The 21,149-nt window shown below is 42.6% G+C and overlaps 3 protein-coding genes across 3 annotated transcripts; 1 reads left to right on the top strand and 2 right to left on the bottom strand.

The window, feature by feature from the left end:
• Window positions 1-2,177: 2,177 nt before the first annotated feature.
• ccdc92 (coiled-coil domain containing 92) lies at window positions 2,178-5,835 on the top strand (the record flags this gene model as incomplete). Its single annotated transcript, XM_079270255.1, has 3 exons — window positions 2,178-2,313; window positions 2,847-2,888; window positions 4,112-5,835. 3 exons carry the CDS (start codon window positions 2,178-2,180, stop codon window positions 4,918-4,920), a joined length of 987 nt encoding a protein of 328 aa, XP_079126381.1. The 3' UTR covers window positions 4,921-5,835.
• A 1,207-nt stretch (window positions 5,836-7,042) lies between these two features.
• On the bottom strand, window positions 7,043-10,554 carry chmp7 (charged multivesicular body protein 7). Its single transcript, XM_079271129.1, has 10 exons — window positions 10,033-10,554; window positions 9,772-9,943; window positions 9,292-9,477; window positions 9,025-9,158; window positions 8,701-8,749; window positions 8,476-8,595; window positions 8,294-8,392; window positions 8,132-8,189; window positions 7,814-8,047; window positions 7,043-7,728 (listed from the first exon to the last, which is right to left on the bottom strand). The coding sequence occupies exons 1-10, from the start codon at window positions 10,293-10,295 to the stop codon at window positions 7,673-7,675; spliced, it is 1,371 nt and encodes a 456-aa protein (XP_079127255.1). The 5' UTR covers window positions 10,296-10,554; the 3' UTR covers window positions 7,043-7,672.
• A 597-nt stretch (window positions 10,555-11,151) lies between these two features.
• lgi3 (leucine-rich repeat LGI family, member 3) lies at window positions 11,152-17,779 on the bottom strand. Its single transcript, XM_079270901.1, has 9 exons — window positions 17,495-17,779; window positions 16,590-16,661; window positions 15,847-15,918; window positions 14,452-14,523; window positions 14,180-14,251; window positions 13,541-13,710; window positions 13,285-13,449; window positions 13,098-13,188; window positions 11,152-12,817 (listed from the first exon to the last, which is right to left on the bottom strand). The coding sequence occupies exons 1-9, from the start codon at window positions 17,695-17,697 to the stop codon at window positions 12,088-12,090; spliced, it is 1,647 nt and encodes a 548-aa protein (XP_079127027.1). The 5' UTR covers window positions 17,698-17,779; the 3' UTR covers window positions 11,152-12,087.
• Between the last annotated feature and the right edge of the window lie 3,370 nt (window positions 17,780-21,149).

Here is a 21,149-nt window from a genome sequence, read left to right as displayed (position 1 = left end):
ACGTATGCCGAATTATCCAGAACTCCACCACAATGCCATAACCAGTGTTTATACCCTTCGATTGGATAATTTCCTGTCGCGTATAGCAGGGTGTTACTTGGGTGACGGATTGTAAAAGGGAGTATGGTGCGTTCAATAGAGAATAGCACATATTGAGACTAGCTTGTTGTCGGTTCTGGAGACTGGACAGCTCCTCCCTGGACAGCTGCAGTACATAACATTATAGCTGCAAGGACAAGTCTTTGTGATGGCATCCTACAGTGCATCACTTCATAACACAACAAGGAAAGTGAAATGCGTTGCCAGTTTCCGGGTTTACGACCACCAACGTCTTGTTTGATAACGGTAAAGAAGGTTGTGTCCTGGATGACATCGCTGTCAGAAGCTCAAAAATAACGTGTGTGTGAAGTAATGATCCTCTGGCAGCTACTGCCAGGACGAGCACCGCTCTGCTGTGAGATGTGGGTTTGGGGTGCTGTCCGCAATGCAGGTCCTGAAATTGAAAGTGCCGTGGATCGTAATCCCTGCCGGAAAACACGTCGCATAGGCTTTGTTTTTAATGGCTGAACTGGTTCAATTATAGTTGTTTATCTGTTTTGCCATGTTTTATATTGTTATTGACGTGGCAGACGTTTAGATGTTAACGTTTTCTTAAACATAAACGTGTGCTAGGAGTAGGTTGATGTTAGTCTTAAATGCATTTACTTGCAAGAAAAATATTGAAGATATGCTAAGAAAAGGGATGAAAAGCGAAGAAAATCTTCATGACAGGAAGACTAGTGACTGCTCAGCTCTTGTTTAGGCTAAAGATGGTAGCTTATGTTTCATGTTGCTGCAGTTCATTGATTATTTATGTTCTTTTATTAGGAAAAGAAAGACATGGATCACACTGGTTTGACATTAATCTGTTAGATTTGCATTGACCCCCTACATTGTTTCTGAACAAAGGGAAATCAACGTTATCGTCTGTCTCTAATTCACTAAAGTTGTATACTCCTTTGTACATGTGTCACCTCCACGCTACGGCATGAGCCATTTGAGGTGAGGTCATGTCTGTGCAAATGGAAAGCTATCCAAGCTATTCTAGGAAAGAGCTGTGATGAGATAAATGCTTGCAGTGCAGGGTTTATCGGAAAGACGCCACATTGCTCATCAATAACAGATCATCTCTTCAGCTTTTAGGATGCATCACTGGTTCTATTTGTGATTACCAGTTTGTGTTTTGATTATCACATGCTTTCCTTTTCCTCTGTAAGCCATGAAAGAAAAAATGCCACACAGAAGACTGTGAAGTGTGTCCAGCGAGGTGTCATGAGATATATTATTTATGTTAAGAGAGCTGATGATGTAAGAGTGAGAAGCTCTGGGATGTTTTATTGAAGCACACTTACGTATGCACGGAGAAAGAGAAAAGGCTTTCTCCGCACTCAGAAGGGTTGTTGCAGGGATCAATGTGCTCTCAACTCTCAGCCGGGTACAGTTGTCTGGCAGAGGATGAAGATGTCACTGAGTTATTGGATCTCTCACTCTGACTTGGCTCTGGAGATAAGGACATCGGGGGTGCGTGGAAGGATGGGCCTACTTGAGACTGCAAGCCTTCATGCCACACCCAGTGTCATTGTGTTCCACTTTGTTTTTGGTCTTTGTTGTTGTTTTACACTGCTCACTCTCAGATCAATAGCTTCATGTCAGTGATTGGTTGATAATTACAGCAAGCGAAAATGGAGTGCTCCTATTTCTGGATCAATTAGGATCAATTCGCCTTTTTCTGCTACAGTCTGAACGTAGCATCGACCCAGCTTTATTAATGATGATAGCGTACACACCTTTCCTGCAAATTAACAAATGTGCATCCTCACCTTTTCCTCAGCATGTTTGCTAATTGCTAATTTGTACACTTGCTTGGTTAGTTGAAGTGCCAAATGGCCTCCATTGTGAATGTGTTTGATGGTATTATCCAATGGTAATGAAGTCGATATGTCATCTAAAGCAGATCTTGGCTGACAGAGCAAAGTGTGAGTACATCCCTAAACCCAGCTGTTGAAAGGCGAAAGGGTGAGAGCTACCGGCCTGTTTGCCAGATGGACTGACTTTACATTTATCGTCTTCTCCTTCTCTCTCTTGTTCTCTGTCTCTCCTTGTTTTCTGTCCACCTGTGTGTCTGAACACTATCAGCCATGGCATCAGCAAATGTTCCACTGGAAAATCAGCTGCACAGTGCACAGAAAAACCTGCTCTTCCTCCAGCACGACCATGCCAACACATTGAAGGGGCTACACGCAGAGATTCGCAGATTACAACAGCAATGCACAGGTGAGCGCAACCACACGTAGCCACCTCTCTTCTCCTCATGCTGCGTAAAAACCAGCTCATTAAAGAACGTCTTAGAGGGAATATCTCAGCTGAGGCAGATCAGATGGAACACCTAAATGGATAGTTGAGACGCTGTGGGGCCACTATTAAACCTTTTTAGAGAGAATATGATGACTTATGGGAAATGCACTCAAGCATCAGTGAGTACACTTTGCACTGCAGCAATGCAAAATCTATATTGAGCATGATACCAGTAATAGATATATTCTTCCACAAAGGGAGGATATAAAGATTGACGCCTAGGTAAACAACACACTGTAAGCTTTGGCCCTGATTTCCCGTATTCTTGGCTAATCTGTCACTAAAGCTGACGTTGAACTGTCACTAATCTTGTTAAAGGAATACTTCGCCATAAGGAAACCACTGACACGTCTTCCCCAAACATGCAGTGGTGCTACATAGTGTGTGTAATGTGAATGCTGTTTGATAGCTGTCCTTTTGCAACCTCATGTGACCCTCTCCTTTTTTCACAGATCTGACATATGAGCTCACTGTGAGAGGCTCTGATCCCTCAGGTAAGCCTATATTGTCCTGTAAAGTACACACTCATCTGTTTTGCTGCAGACGTTCAATGTCTTAGAAAGGCCTTAGAAAGTACTTGCAACAAGTCGTTTCCTCCTGGATTATTTATATCAAATCTAGTTTTGTTTCTTAACAAGTTATTTAAATTGTAAAAGTACAACAGCAGCAGCAGACAAAACAGTCAAGGCTATGAATCAGTGTTTTCTGCTGACATAGAGGTCTGTGTCAGTGGACAGGTTTCCTGGTAACAAAGTCCCTCCCACGAAGCATTGCAGTGTGGGACTCCCTGCTGTTCATTAGAGCTCCCACTGCCCAGTGACCCTCCCCCCACACGTTACCATGGCCATGTCATGGAGTCACAACACTGGTGCCATTCAGCCCCAGCTCCTCTGTCTTTATACTGACAGCAGAGTACAGTCAGGGAGCATGCAGCTTAATATATTTACATGCCACTGATGACCCCACCGATGTGTGTAACTGAACAGGGAGCATGTTGCGTCTCACCAGGATCACTATATGTTGCTTGCTTTTTAACATGGCTGGCCCAGATCTAAGCAATACCCTTAGGGCCTCCGGTTAGAGGCACTATCATGTTAGCGTGGGACATCTCAGAGATTGGAGTGCAGGAAATGAGATTATCTGTCACCGCGCTAATGCACAGCCTGCAACCTGCTTAGTGCAGCAGGCCTCAGCTGCTCCAACTGGGATGCAAAATGACCACCCCCCCCCCCTCCCTCCCTTAGAGGGATGGATAACATCTTTCTATGCATCCCTCTATTGGAATGGAATTAGGAAAATATAATGTAAACTAGACATCGAATACTGTACACACATTTACTGTGTATACATAATGCACAGTTGTATTTTATTCCACGTTTTTTGCCCGTGTACAAACATGGCTGTATAGGCTGTTACTGGGTGGGCCGGGGATGAAGGTCAGAGAAGAGCACTGCCATTGCCGTACACCAGAGTTGTAACGTGAGACTGGAGCTCTCTGCCCACTGCAGATTCGTCTCCATAGGATCAAGCTGTCTCTGTCAGCTGGCAGACTGTCTATAGGCAGTGTCTGCTCTTAATGTACTAATTAGTGCTGCGGTCTGGGGAGATGAATGTCTCCGGCCTCTATTACTGTATTTCTTGTGTGCACACACGTGTATCTATGTTTGCTGTTTACTACACGTATGCATCTCTGTTTTTTGTTGTTGTGTGTGTTCAGACAGCAGTGAAGTCCGCTGCAGGGAGCTGCAAAGGAGGTGTGAGGAGCTCGAGGCCCAGCTGAAGAAGAAGGAGGAGGAGAACACCGAGCTGCTCAGGGACCTTGAGCAGAAGAACGCCATGATCTCTGTCCTAGAAAACACCATTAAGGAGAGAGAGAAGAAGTACCTGGATGAGCTCAAGATGAAGAGCCACAAGCTGGCTGTTTTGTCCGGGGAGCTGGAGCAGAGAGCGAGCACTATTGCTTACCTAACCTCACAGCTTCACGCCACCAAGAAGAAGCTGTTAGCCGGCAGTTCGTCTGAGGCCAGCCCCAACGTTAGTCCGGTCACTTCATACAAGCCCACGCCTCCACCGGCCAAGGACAGGCAACCTGAAACCCCGCGGCGACGCATGAAGAAGAGTCTCTCCCAGCCTCTTCACCCAGAGTTGACTGAGGTGTATCGGCTTGGCCCGGACGGCCGGCGGTTGGTTCTGCGGGAGACGGTAGACGCCATGCCGGACCCCACGCCCTTCCTGCAGGCCGGGAGAGAGTCTCCCGAACCGCAGGTAGTTCGAGAACGGCCTGCCGTCATCCCTCCTATTGCCTCCGAGCGCTCCCCTATCGCTCCCCTGGGTGCTACGGCCAGCCCCCGACACAGCCCGGCTCGGGACCGTCAGTACAGGGCTCACGTGGGCGTGGCACACCGCATCCCACATGGCGCCACTCCCGTGGCCCCGCCGCAGGCAGAGCTGGAGACACTGGCAGTGGACCAGGTCAAGGAGGAGAAGGTTGTGCGGAAGCGCTCGGGAACCGACAGAACAGTTTAACACTGCAATGTTAACATGCACATACACACACACACACGCACACATCTACTCTAAACACACTGCAAGAGCAGGAAGGAGCCTGATCCACTGTGTAGCCTGCTTTTTACGCAACACTGCAATATGAAAAAAGTAAAAGATTATAATTTTGTTCATGGTATTCCATAAAGACTTTTGTTTTTCTTAATATACATGAGAAAATGACGACTATAAAGCATGCCAAATGTTTCTTATTTTGCAACCAATGAGATCTTGTATAATACACATCTTGACTTTCGCTTCCTCCTCATTCTGTCTCATGCGATGCATACAACCAATTCTCAGCCAAATATCTGCATCAGTGCCTGCTCGACCGGATCAACCACACACGAGCTGTGTCGTGTGTATTCATGGCTCATAGTCACCTTTACATGTCTCTCTATCTGCTCCGTCTTCTCAACAACAGTCTGGACATATCAACAAACTGCTGCATAGGATAGAACTGAAATTATTAAACTAATACTCCCCGAATGTCTTTTATCTTCTTGTGATATCAGTATAACAACGTTACTGTATGTACGAGCTGCATAATGTGCAATTGAGAGATTTGCTGGTGAAGGGTGAACGAGCTGTAATTTCACCTTTCCTCTGTTGACTTGCAAAAACAGCAGTGGTGCACATGCAGTATGAACGGATGGTGAACGTATATTTGTGTGTGTGTATGAGCGAGAGAGTGTGTCTCTGAGAGAGACAATGAAGGCCATTGTGAGAATAAGTTTGGGCATAAACAATATCCACTGATGCTATTTGTGATACGAGGGCATTTTTGCAACACTGCTGTAATAGGATTTTGTGATATTATTAACTGTACTTTATAAAGGCTATACATTTGTAATGAATTGGTTTTTTATTTATTTATTGTTTAATAGAGAGGACAAAATCACCTCAGATGTTGACAGTAGTCTGCACCACCAACATGACGGTAATTATAATCACTTAATAACCTGCTTTTCACATTAATATCACTTGTCCTTGAAGTATACGAATGAATCTATACAATAAAGCGATGCTTCTTTTTTTGTTGCTTTGGTTACTTGGTTTCTGTTTGTACAGATATTTAAGGAGAATACTGCTTTAAGTGTATTAGTAAAGTGTTGGGGCCATTAAGAGCCTCCAGAACAACATCACATTCAAATATAGTACAAGTCCACTGGAGACATGAACACCATTCTTCCCTTTTCTGTTTCCATGGTGGTTGCGGAGAGCACTTTCTAACATGTTTGTTCAAAATCAAGTTGTTGTAAATGTCATAGCATATGATTCACATCATGTTCATACTCATTGAATCATTCAATGTCCCGTGAAACTGGAATTAGTTACTGGTACCAGGGTGTAAGTACAGGAACGATATATGTACAAGCCAAATCACTGAGCTGATGTCTTGTGAAAGCTTTATCTGTATAAAACAAAAGCCATTCAGTATCATATTAAACACGACTGTCTGTCACAGCAACATCAACTTAATGTCACTCTGACTCTGAAGAGTCTGCTGTTACTGAAAATGACACCAATCTCATTGAAAAACCAGCCAGTCTCTTTCTACAAATGTGTTTGTACTTCAACCATTTGGCCACTAGGTGTCCTCCTTTAGTCACAGTAGCTTAGTGGAACATAGGACACGCGATCAGTGGACACACCAACACTACAACACTTATTTTAAAGTGCTACGTTATTAAAACCTTTGGATTTATTTTCCTGGACTGAAGATAAACTAGAAGCTGCTGATATTTCCATTGATAATACATTATTTTTATCCTGACATTAAGGGTGCATCGTCTCCCAGTCGGCCGGGCTTTTTTTGCCCTATTTATGGGGTTTGTCATAATATCTGTCAGTTTAACTGCTTTTGCAGTAAAATGTTTAATAGAAGAATCCATTTCATATGTTGTAGACCTTAGAGAAAATGAAAAACCTTGTGTTTTATTGTACCTCCGTTAATAGTTTCATAATATCTCAAGATAAGTGCCTTCCCACTACAGTCTCTGGTGCTTGTACATCTATGTGAATCTCCACTGCATGTTGAATATTGCATAGGCCCACAAGTCTCCTGAGGTGTAGTGCCACTGAATCAATACCACAGCAGACAAGTGATTAAAATAAATTTTATTTTGGGAAACATATTTGGTTAAACTCACTTAAGGTAGGCGTCTCAGTCTTCGCAGGTATGTTGCAGTGAGACTAAACAAACTTATTGATCATTTGGCATAATATTCACTTTATTTTCAAATTTACAGTTGAAAAGGCAAGTTGATGCTCTTCAGAGGACAGTCAGTAAAGGACATTTAAAGAAATCAATAAACACACACTACAAACAACAAATGTACTTGTTCTCACACTTGGCCAAAATACAAGAAAAAATACAAATGCATTACTAGTCTCGCAGTTTAAGAGCATAATTTAAACCGTAAATATGTTCACTTCTGACTTGAGATCCTGATGGCAGAGCAGATCTTTTAAGTTGAAAAGCATTTTAATTTAGAAAAGAAAAAAATATATTTTAAAAATCCTTTTTGGCATGCCTCCATGCTTATTTCTTATTAATGAAGGAAAGTGCCTTGTTTTTATTATAACATTGATTTTACATCTCTTACAATAATAAAGTAGCAATTGCTAATGTAGTTCTTTGTACTTTATTGTACTTCTATGAATTCTGGCTTGTTTGGATGTTGGAAAAACACAGTTTGATATCTTGATGTCGAGCTTTAAACCTGTGCCGTCACTGTGCAGGCTCTAATCTCTTGGCTGGCGATGTCATTTTCTTCTGTTGAAAGCCTGGACAGAGAGGTGACCATTTGTTACCAAAAACATGTATATTACAGTCCAACAGAGAAAGAGTGAAAATCTAAAAAGTGCAAACCTGAATCTGTGAGGGTTAACTGGTTTAACTCTTCCTCCAGCTGCTCATCGGTGATATCCAAGCGTCTGTAAGGCACCGCAGGCAGAGAACTGAGCAGGTCGGCACCTTGGAGGCTCGGCTCCCCGGGGATTCGCAGACCGTTTGTTGGAACTTCAGGATAACTTGAGATGGAAACCGGCTTTGACTCGTCCAACAAAGATTTCAGTTCCTCCTCCAACTCATCCATGTCTTCATCTACATGGCAACACATGGCAAACTTAGACCCTCCTTGATATATTCATATACACAATGTATTTAAGACCCAACAGTACGTCATACCTGCGCTGGTCACGCCACTGGATATAGTTTGGTTCACCTCATCTTGAGTGTCACATAACTGGTTAAATCATAGGAAAGACACATTAAGATGTTTTAAGTGCAAGATTCAATTAGAATGATAAAATATACAATTAACTATCTGTAAATGTACATCTACTGTACCTCCTGTATTTGATCCACAAGACTCTCAGCACGTTCCACAGTCACGTCCTTCAGAGCGAGTCTCAGGGCAGACACTCCGGCCTGATATGCTTGCATAACCTACAAACATGATCAGCACAACAACACACTCGGTTATAGATAACTACACAGAAAGAGAGCTGACGTTCACTCTGCCCTCTTACCTTCTTATCAGTCTGCGACTGCGCTATTCTGTCCAGGATTCCTCTGATGGACTCCAGGTTGGCAAACAAGCCGTCGGCTCTCTTTTCCACCCTCTTGCAGCCCCTTAAACACCTCAGCGCCTGTGGGATAGACAGTGAACATTACCACTGAAACCAGTGCTGTGAGGTTTGGTTTGCGCACAGTAAGATGTTTTTTTTTTGTTTCAGTTCAATGTTATTGTGTACCTGTGATTTCTTCCCTTCCCGGAGAAGTGTCCTTGCTTCCTCTTTGCACCTGCAGATAATGCAAAGCGTCAGCAATAATCATAAGAAAGCATGACTTTCACAACCATTTAAATGTAATGCAGTCCTTCTGACTAATTAGTCCAATAACTGGAAAAAATAAAATAAATAAATTTAGGTTATTTCCCAACTGGAACAAGTTAATGACTACATCACAGACGGTAAATGTAGATTTGTAAAATAAAAGTATCATCTTCTTTGACATCAACCGCTCACCACCAATACTTATTCTGTTTCTACTTAAAGTTCATATTTGAGTTCATGTACTTGTCAGCCTCAAGGCCCAGTTTCTCCACCCGCTCTCCCAGCAGCTTCTCACTGCGCTGCAGCTGGTAGATGCCCATATCCACATCGCTGACTGGGGAAACATTATCTTGCCCAGCCTGACAAAACTTGACAATCTGTAAAGAAGACACATTGAAGACAGTTGAAAATGAAAACATTAAACCAGCAATCAAGAGTATATCTCTTATCAGGCTTTGTCGCGAAAGACAACTGGCAAACGGTGCGTCTTTTAAATGAGAATGTGTTTACCTTCTCACCCTCGTGCAATGAAACCGTCACTTGCTTGTCCCTCTGCAGCTGCAGGAGCGCCATGCACAGGGTGCTCTCATCGGCACAGACGTCAGAGGAGAGAGTACAGAGCTCTGGAAATGACAGGATGGAGCGGCTTGCAGATCCACTGCGCCTGTACACCTTGAGTAATTCTGCTGCTTTCTCCTGGAAAACAAAGGAAAACCACAATAACGTTTAGCGTCAGCCCTGAACATCAGAGAAACCATTCAGCACGGTTGCAAGTTGATCCGTCTTCAAAGTAACGTTCTCTTTGGCGGTACGGTACTCCACACACTCGTTTGCATGTTGTACTGGACATTTGTTGTAAAAACTGAAGGGGGACGAATAAAGGTAATGCACAACATATTCCATCAATAAGTACACCACAACAAAACATGGTGTTTTACGTGATAATGTTGTATTGTAGAGCCTCATCAGGAAACAGGGAGTTCAACAAACCTTCACTAGTTCAATGACAACGAAGGACTCCTCCAAAGGCACCTGGTTGCTTCCCAGAAGAGTTGAGAAGGTCCATTTCAGAGGTTTTACCAGCAGCAGGCCAACACCCCAGGACAGCCAGCCACAGTCCACATTGGCGGCAAACTCGGACTCCCTCTGGATCTTCCCACATCTGGCAGAAGTTAAAATACAATACGATGTAACCAGATTGACCCACAGAGACAGTAACAGTCAGTGATGACATGACGCAGTAACAGTTACCTGGCCATGGACTGGATGACAGTCGCCAAGCCCAGTGGTGACTTCTCTTTCCTTCTGAAGGTCTTGTTCAGCTCCTGCAGACTGACGCACACGGTGCCTCGGTCCCTGCAGCTTTTAATGACCAGAGCCGTCCAGAAGTCCATCTTACTGTCCCAGTCCGTCGTGTTGACATCTCGGTTCTCGTTGAAGTCCGAGAACATAAAATTCATCCGCTCGTCGTCCTCCCATTCAGCTGCCAACTTAATTTCTGTGGCGTTAGACATTTGAAATACCTAAACTTTAACTCAACCTTTATCGACCTGCTTATGTTGTCAATCACACAGCTAACGTTTAGCTTAGAGTCAAGTATAACGTTAGGTTAGCTAACAACAGCCACTAACTAACTGCTCTCTTTCTGAGCAGAAACAAACACTTTAACGTTATGTGAGTTATAGTTTCCTCTGTTAAAGGACAACTTAGAGTATTAGCTCGCATACAGCTGCCAGCTATCAAAAACAACCCTCACTTCAACATGATGCATTGATATGCGATATTCGGCTAACATGTCAACAACGTATGGGCGCGCGCGTTTTAAAATTCAGAATCGTGCGAAAAGGCGGTGATAACGTGTGCAAAGAAGACTATGCTATTACTCCACCCACGCAGACAGCCGGAGCAACAAAGCGAGCGCACACATAACTCTGCTCGCGAACATTCATTTTGCGTATTTTACGCGCATATCACGCGCATATCCCTGCAACGGGAGAGATATCTTCTTCCCAGAATACATGCGTGGTTTAAGTATTTTTTATTTGAGTTTGCAGTGAGTACAAATTACTGAATGGTGTATTTTCATTATTCCTTTTATTGGCTATAGCCTGTTGTCTACAACTCAAAGGGCCTCATACGTCATTATCCAGATTTAACAGCTAACACAGTCTTATATATGGTATTATATTATAATATATTCTTTAAGACTGATTTGTACGGCAATACAAAATAAACTACTGATGGCTGCAGGAGTTGTGTTATGGGGTTATCACGGTTTTCGAGAAGCAAATTCTAACCACATAAGACAGGACAGAGAATATTTTATGGGCTTTAAAACTGAATTTAATCATATAACCCCTTCCATGTGCAAATGTCCACCTCAACAAATAAATACAGTTTGTAACTGTACATTAAAAAACAGGAAATTATTTGAACTTTTTTCAGAACTTTAATGTACATTCTCCAACATGTTGTACAACGCCTCTCATATTGTTTATTTGTTATAATCCCCAAGTTTGCAATAGTGCGCCCAAATGTTCTCTCATTTCCCACGTCCCCCCAAAAAATCCCAGTGTTGTGAACTGGGGAGACATTTTGGATAATAGCTTTAAAAACACTACATTCTGAAGAGCAATAGCAGGTTCACATTTTCAGTTAATTCTTTGTGCCCCATGATTAGTTTGCTCATGCCTCAGACTGGCTCTGATCCTATGTTATTATTGCAGAATGAACATTAAATCCAAAACAAATTCAATGGTATCTCATATATAAACATAGACATAATCTATAGACATAAGGATCTTTAAGTATTGAAATGGTAAGTATTGCTTGTTTTACATAGTTATATCATATATATTGTACTGTGTCATGCAGAATGCTACACAGATAAACTACACTGTGTAATTTACAAAACCTTCATTGTTTTACAGTCAGTTACAATATTCAGTCGCATCCAGTGAATAATTCTGTCGATGCACATGCATATCATTTTCACATTGGTACACATACAATATAATAGTTTAGTCCTGCCAAACATTGCAGAGATTCATTTTTGGCAGAACAGAAGCAAATTACACTTACGTTGGCATGTTACTGGTGCTGTGTATCATCACATTCTTGCATTCAGATGTTAAGGGATAGTGCATAAAAATCGATTAATCATTTAATCAGTTGCCTTGCTTAAAACATTCAGGTGAAACAGCAGACCTTGAGTTACATGGCTTTAACATTTTGCAGTCTTTCCTTTATTTGGCACATGTTGATAAATGCTGAGAAACACCTCCTTTCGCTCTGGCTGTAGCATGTCTACTTGGCACTTAGATCCAGCAACAGGTGCTGATAGGCCAGGGTGTTGCCTTTGAAGCTAGCAGCCAGCATTATGTCCTTGTTGTCTACAGATACCAAGCTGAACGCTCGCGGGGCTCTCATGTTGAGCTCCTGGAAGGGCTGAAAGCGTTGAGTGAGGTCATCCCACAGGTATACTCTGGAGAAGGAGAAATCACTTCCAAGAATTAGGTACTGGCGGAGGCCCACTGTGAAAGGATACACTGCCATTGAGCCTCGAGAAGGAAGAGTCTGGATCTCTATGAACTGCTGCCCTTCCCAGCGGAGGATCTTGGAGTCACCTATGAAGCGTGTGAGGCAAAGATAAAGAACTTTCCTCACCCAAAAGTGCTTAACCATCTGTACATCTGCTAGCGCTGTGATTTGGGAGAAGAAAGCAAACTGCTTCTGGCCTCGGTTCCACTGGTAAACCACCGGCGCCTGAGAGGCGCTGGAGAGGATGAGGTGCGGCTTTCCCCCAACATCAAGGAACTCCACATGTGTGTCCCGATGCCAGGGATGAAGGGACTGGTGAGTATAGAAACCATTGCTGTTCCAGCGATAAATGCTGGTGGAGCCTGCCTTGGAGCTGTCTGCTACTACAAAGTACCACTCCTCATCCAGCTGGAAGGTCTCCACAAAGTTGGGCTTCCTCACGCGAGTGGTGTCGATGTCTTGGATCTTTACAAAGCGCTGTGGGCCCTCTTCCCACCTGCGATAACAAAAGGGTTGTCATAGTATTCCTACAGCTTTTCACAGATAAAACAATCTTTTGGGAAACACACTTATTTGCTTTGTTGCCGAGAGTTAGATGAGAAGATTGATACCACTCTCAGCACACATTGAGGAATGTATTGCCTCAATTGACTACATTTACCATCAACACTGATTGGACATCTGCATAAAAGGTGGCGACTTAAGGTTATGTTTTTCTATATGCTGGAGAAATTCAACAGGGCACTAGACCTGCAAGATTAGATCGCAAGCCTTACTTGTAGATATGAGATCCACCAAAGAGTTGAGCGACAACCATGTAAAGACTGTTGTTTATCACCACTGGTTTGCAGTACACAGCAGAGCGAGCTGCATGAGAGATACACATGAGCAGAAAAGACGGTAGGATTATGTTTTAAAACATAGAATGCTACAATATGTGTGCTTTCATAGCTGGCAACTTACAGGTAATGTTATGAAACATCCTGAAGACCATCTCCACGTGATCCCATACATACAAGGTGCAGAACCCTGAGTCAGGCTGAGCAAAGGCCACGAACTGATCCTCATTGAACTCATAGGACTCCACTGACACAGAGTGGAAAGGGAAGGTTTCATAAACAGCAAAATCTATGGGGAGACAAAGTGGAATTGCAATACTTATAAAACAATGAGTTATGCCATGACACCACCAGAATGTTTGACAGAGAGAAGGTGAAACCTGCGCTGATGCAGTTGAAGTCTCGCGGTGTGAGGTCGTGGATTCGGCGTCCCTGGAATTCAAAAGGGCTGGCACAGTAGATGGCAGGAACAGAAGTGTTGGTCCTCTCCATCCAGTCGACCAGCCATTTGATCTTACAGTCGCAGCGGAAAGAGTTCCCCCGCAGGTCTCTGAGTATCAGGTAAGGATGAGGGACAACAGCAGTTTCTATCTTAAATGCTCAAATGTAAATCAGAATCAGCTTTATTGGCCAAGTATGCACATACAAGGAATTTGAATCCGTTTTTTTCTTTTTCTATCTCTCTCGATGTACTAACACAGTGTTAATAACTGCTAATAACAGCTAGGGACAAAGACAACCAAGCTGGACAGATAAAGGTGAAGAATAGACAGGACTGTTATGTACACAAGTACAGAAAAACATCTTCCTAACCTAACAGGAAGGAAACAACCGACAAAAGTGTTTCAGTGCACCAGCATGGTTTGACTCAGACAGAAACCACACGCTGGAGCCAGACACTTTTACAGCCAATTGTGGTAGTCCACTAAAGCCTCAGGGAACCCCAGCAAGCCAATGTTTTGGAGAGACAGATTGTAGGGTCAAAGCTCTTGAGTTTATTTCAGTGAAGGCACACTTACAAATCTGTGAGGATGTCTAGATGTTTGAATAGATCTCTTGGCAGCTGCTGCAGGTTGTTGTTTGAGAGCGATCTGAAAAATACCAGAAAACATAGCTGTCCTCATTGGTTGCATTGTATACAATTGCTAAAGAAACGGTGTACCTGCTTTTCAAGTTTCTTTTCAAATGTTCTGGTTTCTAAATATATTTTAGTTTCATCCGATCGTCTGTTGTGCAAAGTGACAATTGGTAGACAGGGTTTCGTATCTTATTAGCTCAACACAATACTTACAGGTGAGTCAGGGACTTGAGTCCTCTGAGGGTGTACTTTGAGAGAGCCTGGATGTCGTTATTCTCAATGAACCTGAGGAGAGAACAAACCACCCACATGGCACACAGTGATGAAAAACTCTGAAATTCAGCCTATATTATAGGATGTGATGCTTGTTTGGAAACAAGGTTGTGTTGTCAGTGCAGGATACAAGAGGAATTTGACTGTAAGCAGCAAGTATGTCACTATGATTGATTTACTATCAAAAGGTAATGGCCTCAGTAATACGTCTGGCTTGAAAACATTTGACAATACAGATATATATTTTATTATTTTTTATTTTCCATTTGATAGATCCTACTGACTAATACAATCAGTGTAGAAACTGCAAAGGAAAAACGTTAAAAAAGACTGTTGATGGCAAAAGCTAATTTCATGCCTTTGATTAATGTGATAAAAATAAGTGCAGTCAGTGTTAAAAAGGTCTGCGTGTCAGCATCATTCGATTCCACCCTGTCTACGTTTTGTCTATTGTTAGACGAGGACGTACAGCATGTGCAGAGGTGGCTGGATATGAAAGTGTGACTTTATTAGTATTCATAGCGGGTAGTGACGGTATTGGCAGAGACGCAGAGAGGCCTGATGGCTGGGCTGCAGCCAAAGCCACACACAGCAAGCAGCCGGAGGCAGGGCCACCACCGAGAGCTGCATGCTCCAAGCCATCAGATAACTACTTTCTAAAGCACATCAATTCACAGAATGGCATATTCTGCTTCATCACGCAGTGTGCTCGCTTTCGTAGGAGGATTTATTTTCAGTTTTAGTTTTGGCATCCTTTGCAATACTGCAGTCCAATCCTGAAATCTTACAGTGCTGCATTGAGGTCAATTCTATTCACTTTGCAGGGAAATAAAGCTACGTAGACCTATTGTAATTAATCATTCACAAAAGTAAACAATGCATGACAGAAAGAAAAGAGTGCAAAACTAAAAATCAGTTGAAAACTGCTTAGTTTTCGCTTAACAATTACAGCATAATGGTAAATGCAACAAATAATGTAAAACTAGAAGTAACGTGGGAGTCAAAGTCAGCAAGCTGCCTCAGTAACAGTTACACAGCAGTATTTATTTAAAGTGAGTGTATTGAGTATTGAACTGATCAAGGGTGTGTTTTACAGCTTATGAATTTAACTTTCTATTTATAATAGTATGTCCGACCTAGAGTATTTATTTTTTCAAATGTTACATGGTTTCACCTTAAAACTTGTTTCTTTAGCAAACATCTTTGTCAGTCCACGCACAGTAATATAAGTACATTTCATTCAATATTTAAAAAAAATCTGATACACCAAAACACAGCGAGTTAAAAAAACGGGTCAAAATGATTTTGGAAGAACCATTGAAGTGTGACACTTACAGGTACTGCAGGTGAGACAGGCCAGCAAAGGCATCATCGGCAACCATGGTGAATGTGTTGGAGTTCAAGAGCCTGCAAAAAGGAGACGATAATGATCAAGTCATGTAGACAGTGTGATACACGTTCAACTGAAGTGAGAGGGCTAAACCACCGACTGACACATTAATATAGATATCATTGTTTATATTTGTCTCTGGGCTTATTCAGATGCTTTTTAAAGAAGAGAGTACAATGCATACATACAAACAGTTGTACTCTCTATCACATAAAACAATCACAGGATATAAAGCTAATACAATATAAACACAAATACTTTGGAATCACACAAACACACACAGACCAAGACAAAAACACACACACGGACGTGACCACACACTCATGATTGCATCTGAGTAGATAAACGGCCCTTTGTCCGGCAGAGCACAACTGAAGGGAGTCAGTGATTGGCAATGACACTGATACAGAGCCACTTTACTCTTATTACTGCTATGTCACCACTGTTTTCAATAAGCATTCATTTCTAGTAGCTGAAGTCACTCCCATTGTCACTGCAAAACAAAAGCTGTCTGCGAGCGCGACAATATCGACTGTGTTAAAACACGTGTGTGACATTAAGTGTAGTGACTTTATTTTTAAACAGGGACAAGTGTGAAGCTCACTGGTATAGTGAAAGAGATATGAATTAAGAGTTTATGATGTTTTAAAGGTTGTGAAAGTGCTCTGTTGTGGGTCGGAACACTCACAGAAACTGCAGTAGATGAAGGTGCGAGAAAGCTCCCTCTGGGACTGTAGTAAAGGCTGCGTTTACCATCGTCCTGTTCAGACAAACATCATCATCATCATCATCACCCTCATCAGATGTGTAGAAGAGTCACTTCATGTGTTTCATCTTATTCCAACATAGACTGCGTATTTATTTATTTCTTCCCTCGGGACATGGCCTTCCTTGCAGTGTAAATATGAAGAAGGGCTAAATATATTTAAAAAGAAAACGAGGACACACAAGTTCCTTCTTCACGTCTTCTTCTCTATTGTAAAAGGAGGACACCTCCACCAGCCTGTGCTCTGGAAGTCCCTTGACTCGTGTATTCAATCCTCTGGCGATGGGGGTCAGTGTCCCATGACAAGGGGCAACTTGTAACTTTCTAAGTGGAACATAAAATCCCCACATCAAGTGTAAAGCTTTCCAAATCGTTACATGTGCTCCATTCATTGAGCGTATCTCTGAACTCTCTTCAAGATTAGATCTCTCAGAGGAGAAGCAGGTCTGCTGCAGAGAAATAGGGAATCTATTGTTGGTCTTACTCTCTGGAGCTCGACCGCATTTTACAGCTGTGCTGCCCCAGCTAAGTTCAGAAATAAGGTACAGTAAAGGGACATTATTATTATCATTGTTATTATTTAATGCTGTCTGGTATATATATATCTCTGTTAATGCAAAGACACATTGCACAAAGAAAACAGCAGCTATATTCACTTTTAGTTTATTAAAAGACAAGTAGGGGTTCCCGCATCATTACGTAACAGAGGGTGACATCAGTGATGTACCCATCTCTACCAGCCTGCATAATGCTCACACTTCATACAGGTTATGAAAATGTGCTTTTGAAGAGTGAAAACCACAGACACACACAGATGTTGGACTCACAGGGAGATGATTCCAGGTGGGAAGCTCTTGGGGATGGCCTTGGTATCCACGCAGAAGGCACTGTCTTTGGTGCAGGAGCACGTCGCAGGACATCTGGGAATCTTTGGAGCTCTCCTGGCGTTTGATTCCCTCGGCAGGCAGAGACACAGACACAGAAGCGACAAGCAGATCAGCCTCGTCCATCTCTGTCCGAGCTCCAGCATGCTTGGGCAGGAGGAAATGGAAGCTGTGTGGATGAGCTTCTTGAAGTTTCTCCTCAGTGGCTTGTTAAGAGGCGATGGTCAACCTGCCGACAACCCCAGCCGCTACGATAATGCTCAGCACAGAGCATGAGAGTGAGGGGATGGGTAAGAGAGAAAGGAAGGGAGGGAGGAGGGAAAGTAAGCGTAGTCCTGTGTATCCTCAGTGGAAGGGGGGGGGGGGGGTTCGGTGTGCTCTGCAGCTTCTTTGGATCTGTGTAATCTTTCTCTCTCAGGAGCTGCTGCCAGAGTGCACACTGCAGGAATGACGAGCAAAGGCTGCTTTCTCGGCACTAGGACCTGTAAGAAGTGCAGCTGACAATGAATTATTTACTACTGCACACGCAGAAAACCTTAGAACAACAGCAGCAGGGAGGGAGGGACAGAGAGGGTGAGGTTAGGAGGGAGAGAGGGGTGAGGAGGTTGGGTCAGTGCTGATGGCACATTAGACTGCCATGTACTGTGGAGCTCTTATCAGGTGTGAAGTCGTGTGGAGCTGCTGCAGTCATGAGAGCAGACAAGGAAGGGGAACTGTGTGCGCATGCATCCATGTGTCCGTGGCTCTGTGTGTGGGAGGGTGTTTGCATTTTTGCAGCTTTAAGCAGTAACCAGTGATGAGACTTTCTCAAAACATGAAGGTGCACACCAAGAAACACTTGCTGCAGCCAATAATGCTGAACAAAATACTCCAGTGCTGTACCAGAAAAATAGCTAGGCTGGGGACTGTATCAACATTTGTATTTTAAAGCCACTACCTGTCAGATGACAGCGATGATAAACAACATCTTCAACCCTGTGACGCCCAAATTAATCCTCATCCTATTTCTAGCTGGCCTATTTTGATCTCTACTACTAATACTAATGGGACAAGAGGACCCACTGAAAGAAAAACATTTACATATATTTTACACTTTAATAAAGTGATGATTTTTGCAACTGGGGGCCTCACAGGGTTGCTCCAGTGATGAAGTAGTATCTAATATGTTGGGGGACTTGTGAGAGACAGCTCAAAGAAGGAGTGGTCTAATTCAAAGAAGCAGAAGCTGAGATATCCTGACTTTTAGTTTGTACTTTGGGTCGAGTTCCACTGGGTCCTACAAATCCCATAATGCAACTCAACAGCGTCTTGGCCCTCCCTGCCTGGTACTCCCACATCTTTCAAACTTCTGCCTCCAGTTTGTAACATGAGCATCCTATTAAAAATGTGATCGTTTTCACAGGCTGAGTCATCGCGACATGTAAATCTTAATGTGTAAAGTGCTGTTTTTTGTGCAATACTCACATTTCTAGCTTTTGCTTTAATGCCATCAGAAACAATGTGTGCAAATTATATTCTACCTTCTTGCCTTGAATGAGTTCATGCACAAACAGCAGATAAGAAACAAATACTAGATACGACTCTTAAAAACCTTTCTGCCCTGTGACTCAGGCTCATGACACCAGAGGGCGCTGTTGACCACAACAGAAAGAGTCAAACCCAGGCAGGTGACCGTGCAGAGTGGCTGAATAGCCGCTGGCAAGGCTGCAGCCTCAGTGCCAGGCATTACCAGCCTTCCCTCACAACGACTCTGTTGTCACAAGCAAAGAGAGCCTGCAACACCCTGTCTGTCCAGGTCTCAGCACATTGTTCCCAACCCAGACAAGCAGGGATACAGCATTAAACATCTCCTACAAAGCAGCAGTTTTTTTGTACTCATTTTAAAGCAGATAACTATTTCAGACAACATATAACCAAAATACAACCTGTTAATTAGTTGATTTAGTTTGTCCTTTAATTTTCTTTTTTTCTTTCCTCCTTTCTTTCAGTCAAAGCTCCATGTCCTTTAATCTATGCCTACTGTAAACAATGAAATTAAATAAAAAGCATTATCTTGAAGGATGAAAGAGGAAAGCTCAGAATGTCTTCAGGGGATTTATTTGAAATCTGTTGGATATTTTATTTTCCTTTCGTGGGACAGTTTGATGGTTATCAGTAAAAATAATCTAGTGTCTTTGAACAGAAATCTCTTCATCCCTCAAGTCTGGGAAGCCTCACTGTACATAACAAACAATTCTACGGAGTGATTTCACATGTGAATGAATCAGTTTGAAAATGATGGGCTTCTCTTTCTGAATTAAGGAATGCCATTTCCTGTGCAGGAGCTATTTTTATGCTTTATTTTCTTTTGTGCTTTGGTGCAGTGTGTTTGCATGCATCTTCGTTTTTATGTGAGGCTCAGCGAGGAGCAATGGATGGGCTTACTCCTTGCTGAACTCCACCAAATCCAAACCTCCGGTGGGAACCAACATAATTGCATGGCATAGAGAACGGAGCATGAAACAGCAGCTGGGAACCCTAACACGTCCCGTGTGAAGCAGAGGAATCTGAAATGCTGCTGAGATGAAGCCACAAAATTCTCTCTTCACAATACTTAACTTAATCACAGGGTTCAGTCTAAAATGCTGTTTTGGAAAAAGTGCTTTATGAAATAAATCAGCTGTGATATCTAAAAAAAATGCATGCTTTTGTCTTCAGAAACTCTATTGTATTTGAATGACAGCCAACTTTGGAAGCAACTTTTAAAGGAATAGTTTGACATTTTTGGAAATATGCATATTTGAACCTGCAAAAACTTAAAACATTAAATCTTCCTTGAAGTTGATTTGGCAAACTTTTTAGCAAACAGTTGTTATTTACAGAGCAACATTATTCATTTGGAGGATTTGGAGTTGTGCTTCTGGTGACCTGGTGAACACATGCCCATATTCACTCTCTTTTAGCTCTGATTGTGGTCTCTACCAGATCCTGAGGGACATATCTGACTGTTTAGCCGCTAAATGTTCCACAATATTAACCAACTAATCGCGAACTGCTGTTTGATGCTGAGCAAGTGCACAGTGGGTTTTTACCTGCCTGCTGCGGCCGAAAAACAACACTATGAGAGCCAAGAGTGAACCAAAAAAGTAAAATTGGGGGTTGGACAACTAAACAACAAGCTGAAACTTAAAAAAAAAACCTCATAAAAACTGAGGGGGGCTGCAGATTAGGAATATAATTCGCTGTAGTATCATTCCTATGAGGAAACCCTGTCATATTGTCACATTGTTTCCACATTATCATTTCTAAATTATTCTTAAAATATCCATTATAAGTGCATTAGGCAAATAAATGCAGCAGTGAGGAAAAACTGTGAGGATTCAGCACATCTCTCAGTCAGTCGGGTAAAGCACAGCATTAGCAGCTGTGCCTCCTGAACTGCCTTGTTTCATATCAACTTTTCAAGCAATAAAAGAAGTTCAGCCAAGCTACCACTCACTCTGAGGGTTCAGCATTAGAAGGAACACTTGGCCATGCTGAGTTTGGGAAAAAATTAGTCATCAAACATCACAAAGTGTTTCTTTCTCCTGTGCCAGACTCTCGCCATCTCATTATACCC

This window comes from Melanostigma gelatinosum (genome assembly GCF_949748355.1).
Source record: "Melanostigma gelatinosum genome assembly, chromosome: 6".
NCBI lineage: Eukaryota > Metazoa > Chordata > Actinopteri > Perciformes > Zoarcidae > Melanostigma > Melanostigma gelatinosum.
The sequence above is the reverse complement of the archived record's forward strand: the minus strand, read 5'-3'. Positions and strand labels throughout refer to the sequence as shown.

What these genes read in the sequence shown, in the direction of transcription:
- chmp7 (XM_079271129.1), bottom strand. Translation starts at nt 10,295, where the DNA reads ATGTCTAACGCCACAGAAATTAAGTTGGCAGCTGAATGGGAGGACGAC. An exon ending in GTCATCCAGTCCATGGCCAG is followed by an intron (nt 9,944 to 10,032) that starts GTAACTGTTACT and finishes AACTTCTGCCAG; the next exon opens with ATGTGGGAAGATCCAGAGGG. An exon ending in AGTCGCAGACTGATAAGAAG is followed by an intron (nt 8,393 to 8,475) that starts GTAAGAGGGCAG and finishes TCATGTTTGTAG; the next exon opens with GTTATGCAAGCATATCAGGC.
- lgi3 (XM_079270901.1), bottom strand. Translation starts at nt 17,697, where the DNA reads ATGCTGGAGCTCGGACAGAGATGGACGAGGCTGATCTGCTTGTCGCTT. An exon ending in CTGTCTCACCTGCAGTACCT is followed by an intron (nt 14,524 to 15,846) that starts GTAAGTGTCACA and finishes TTCTCTCCTCAG; the next exon opens with GTTCATTGAGAATAACGACA. An exon ending in GATGTTTCATAACATTACCT is followed by an intron (nt 13,189 to 13,284) that starts GTAAGTTGCCAG and finishes TCTCTCATGCAG; the next exon opens with CTCGCTCTGCTGTGTACTGC.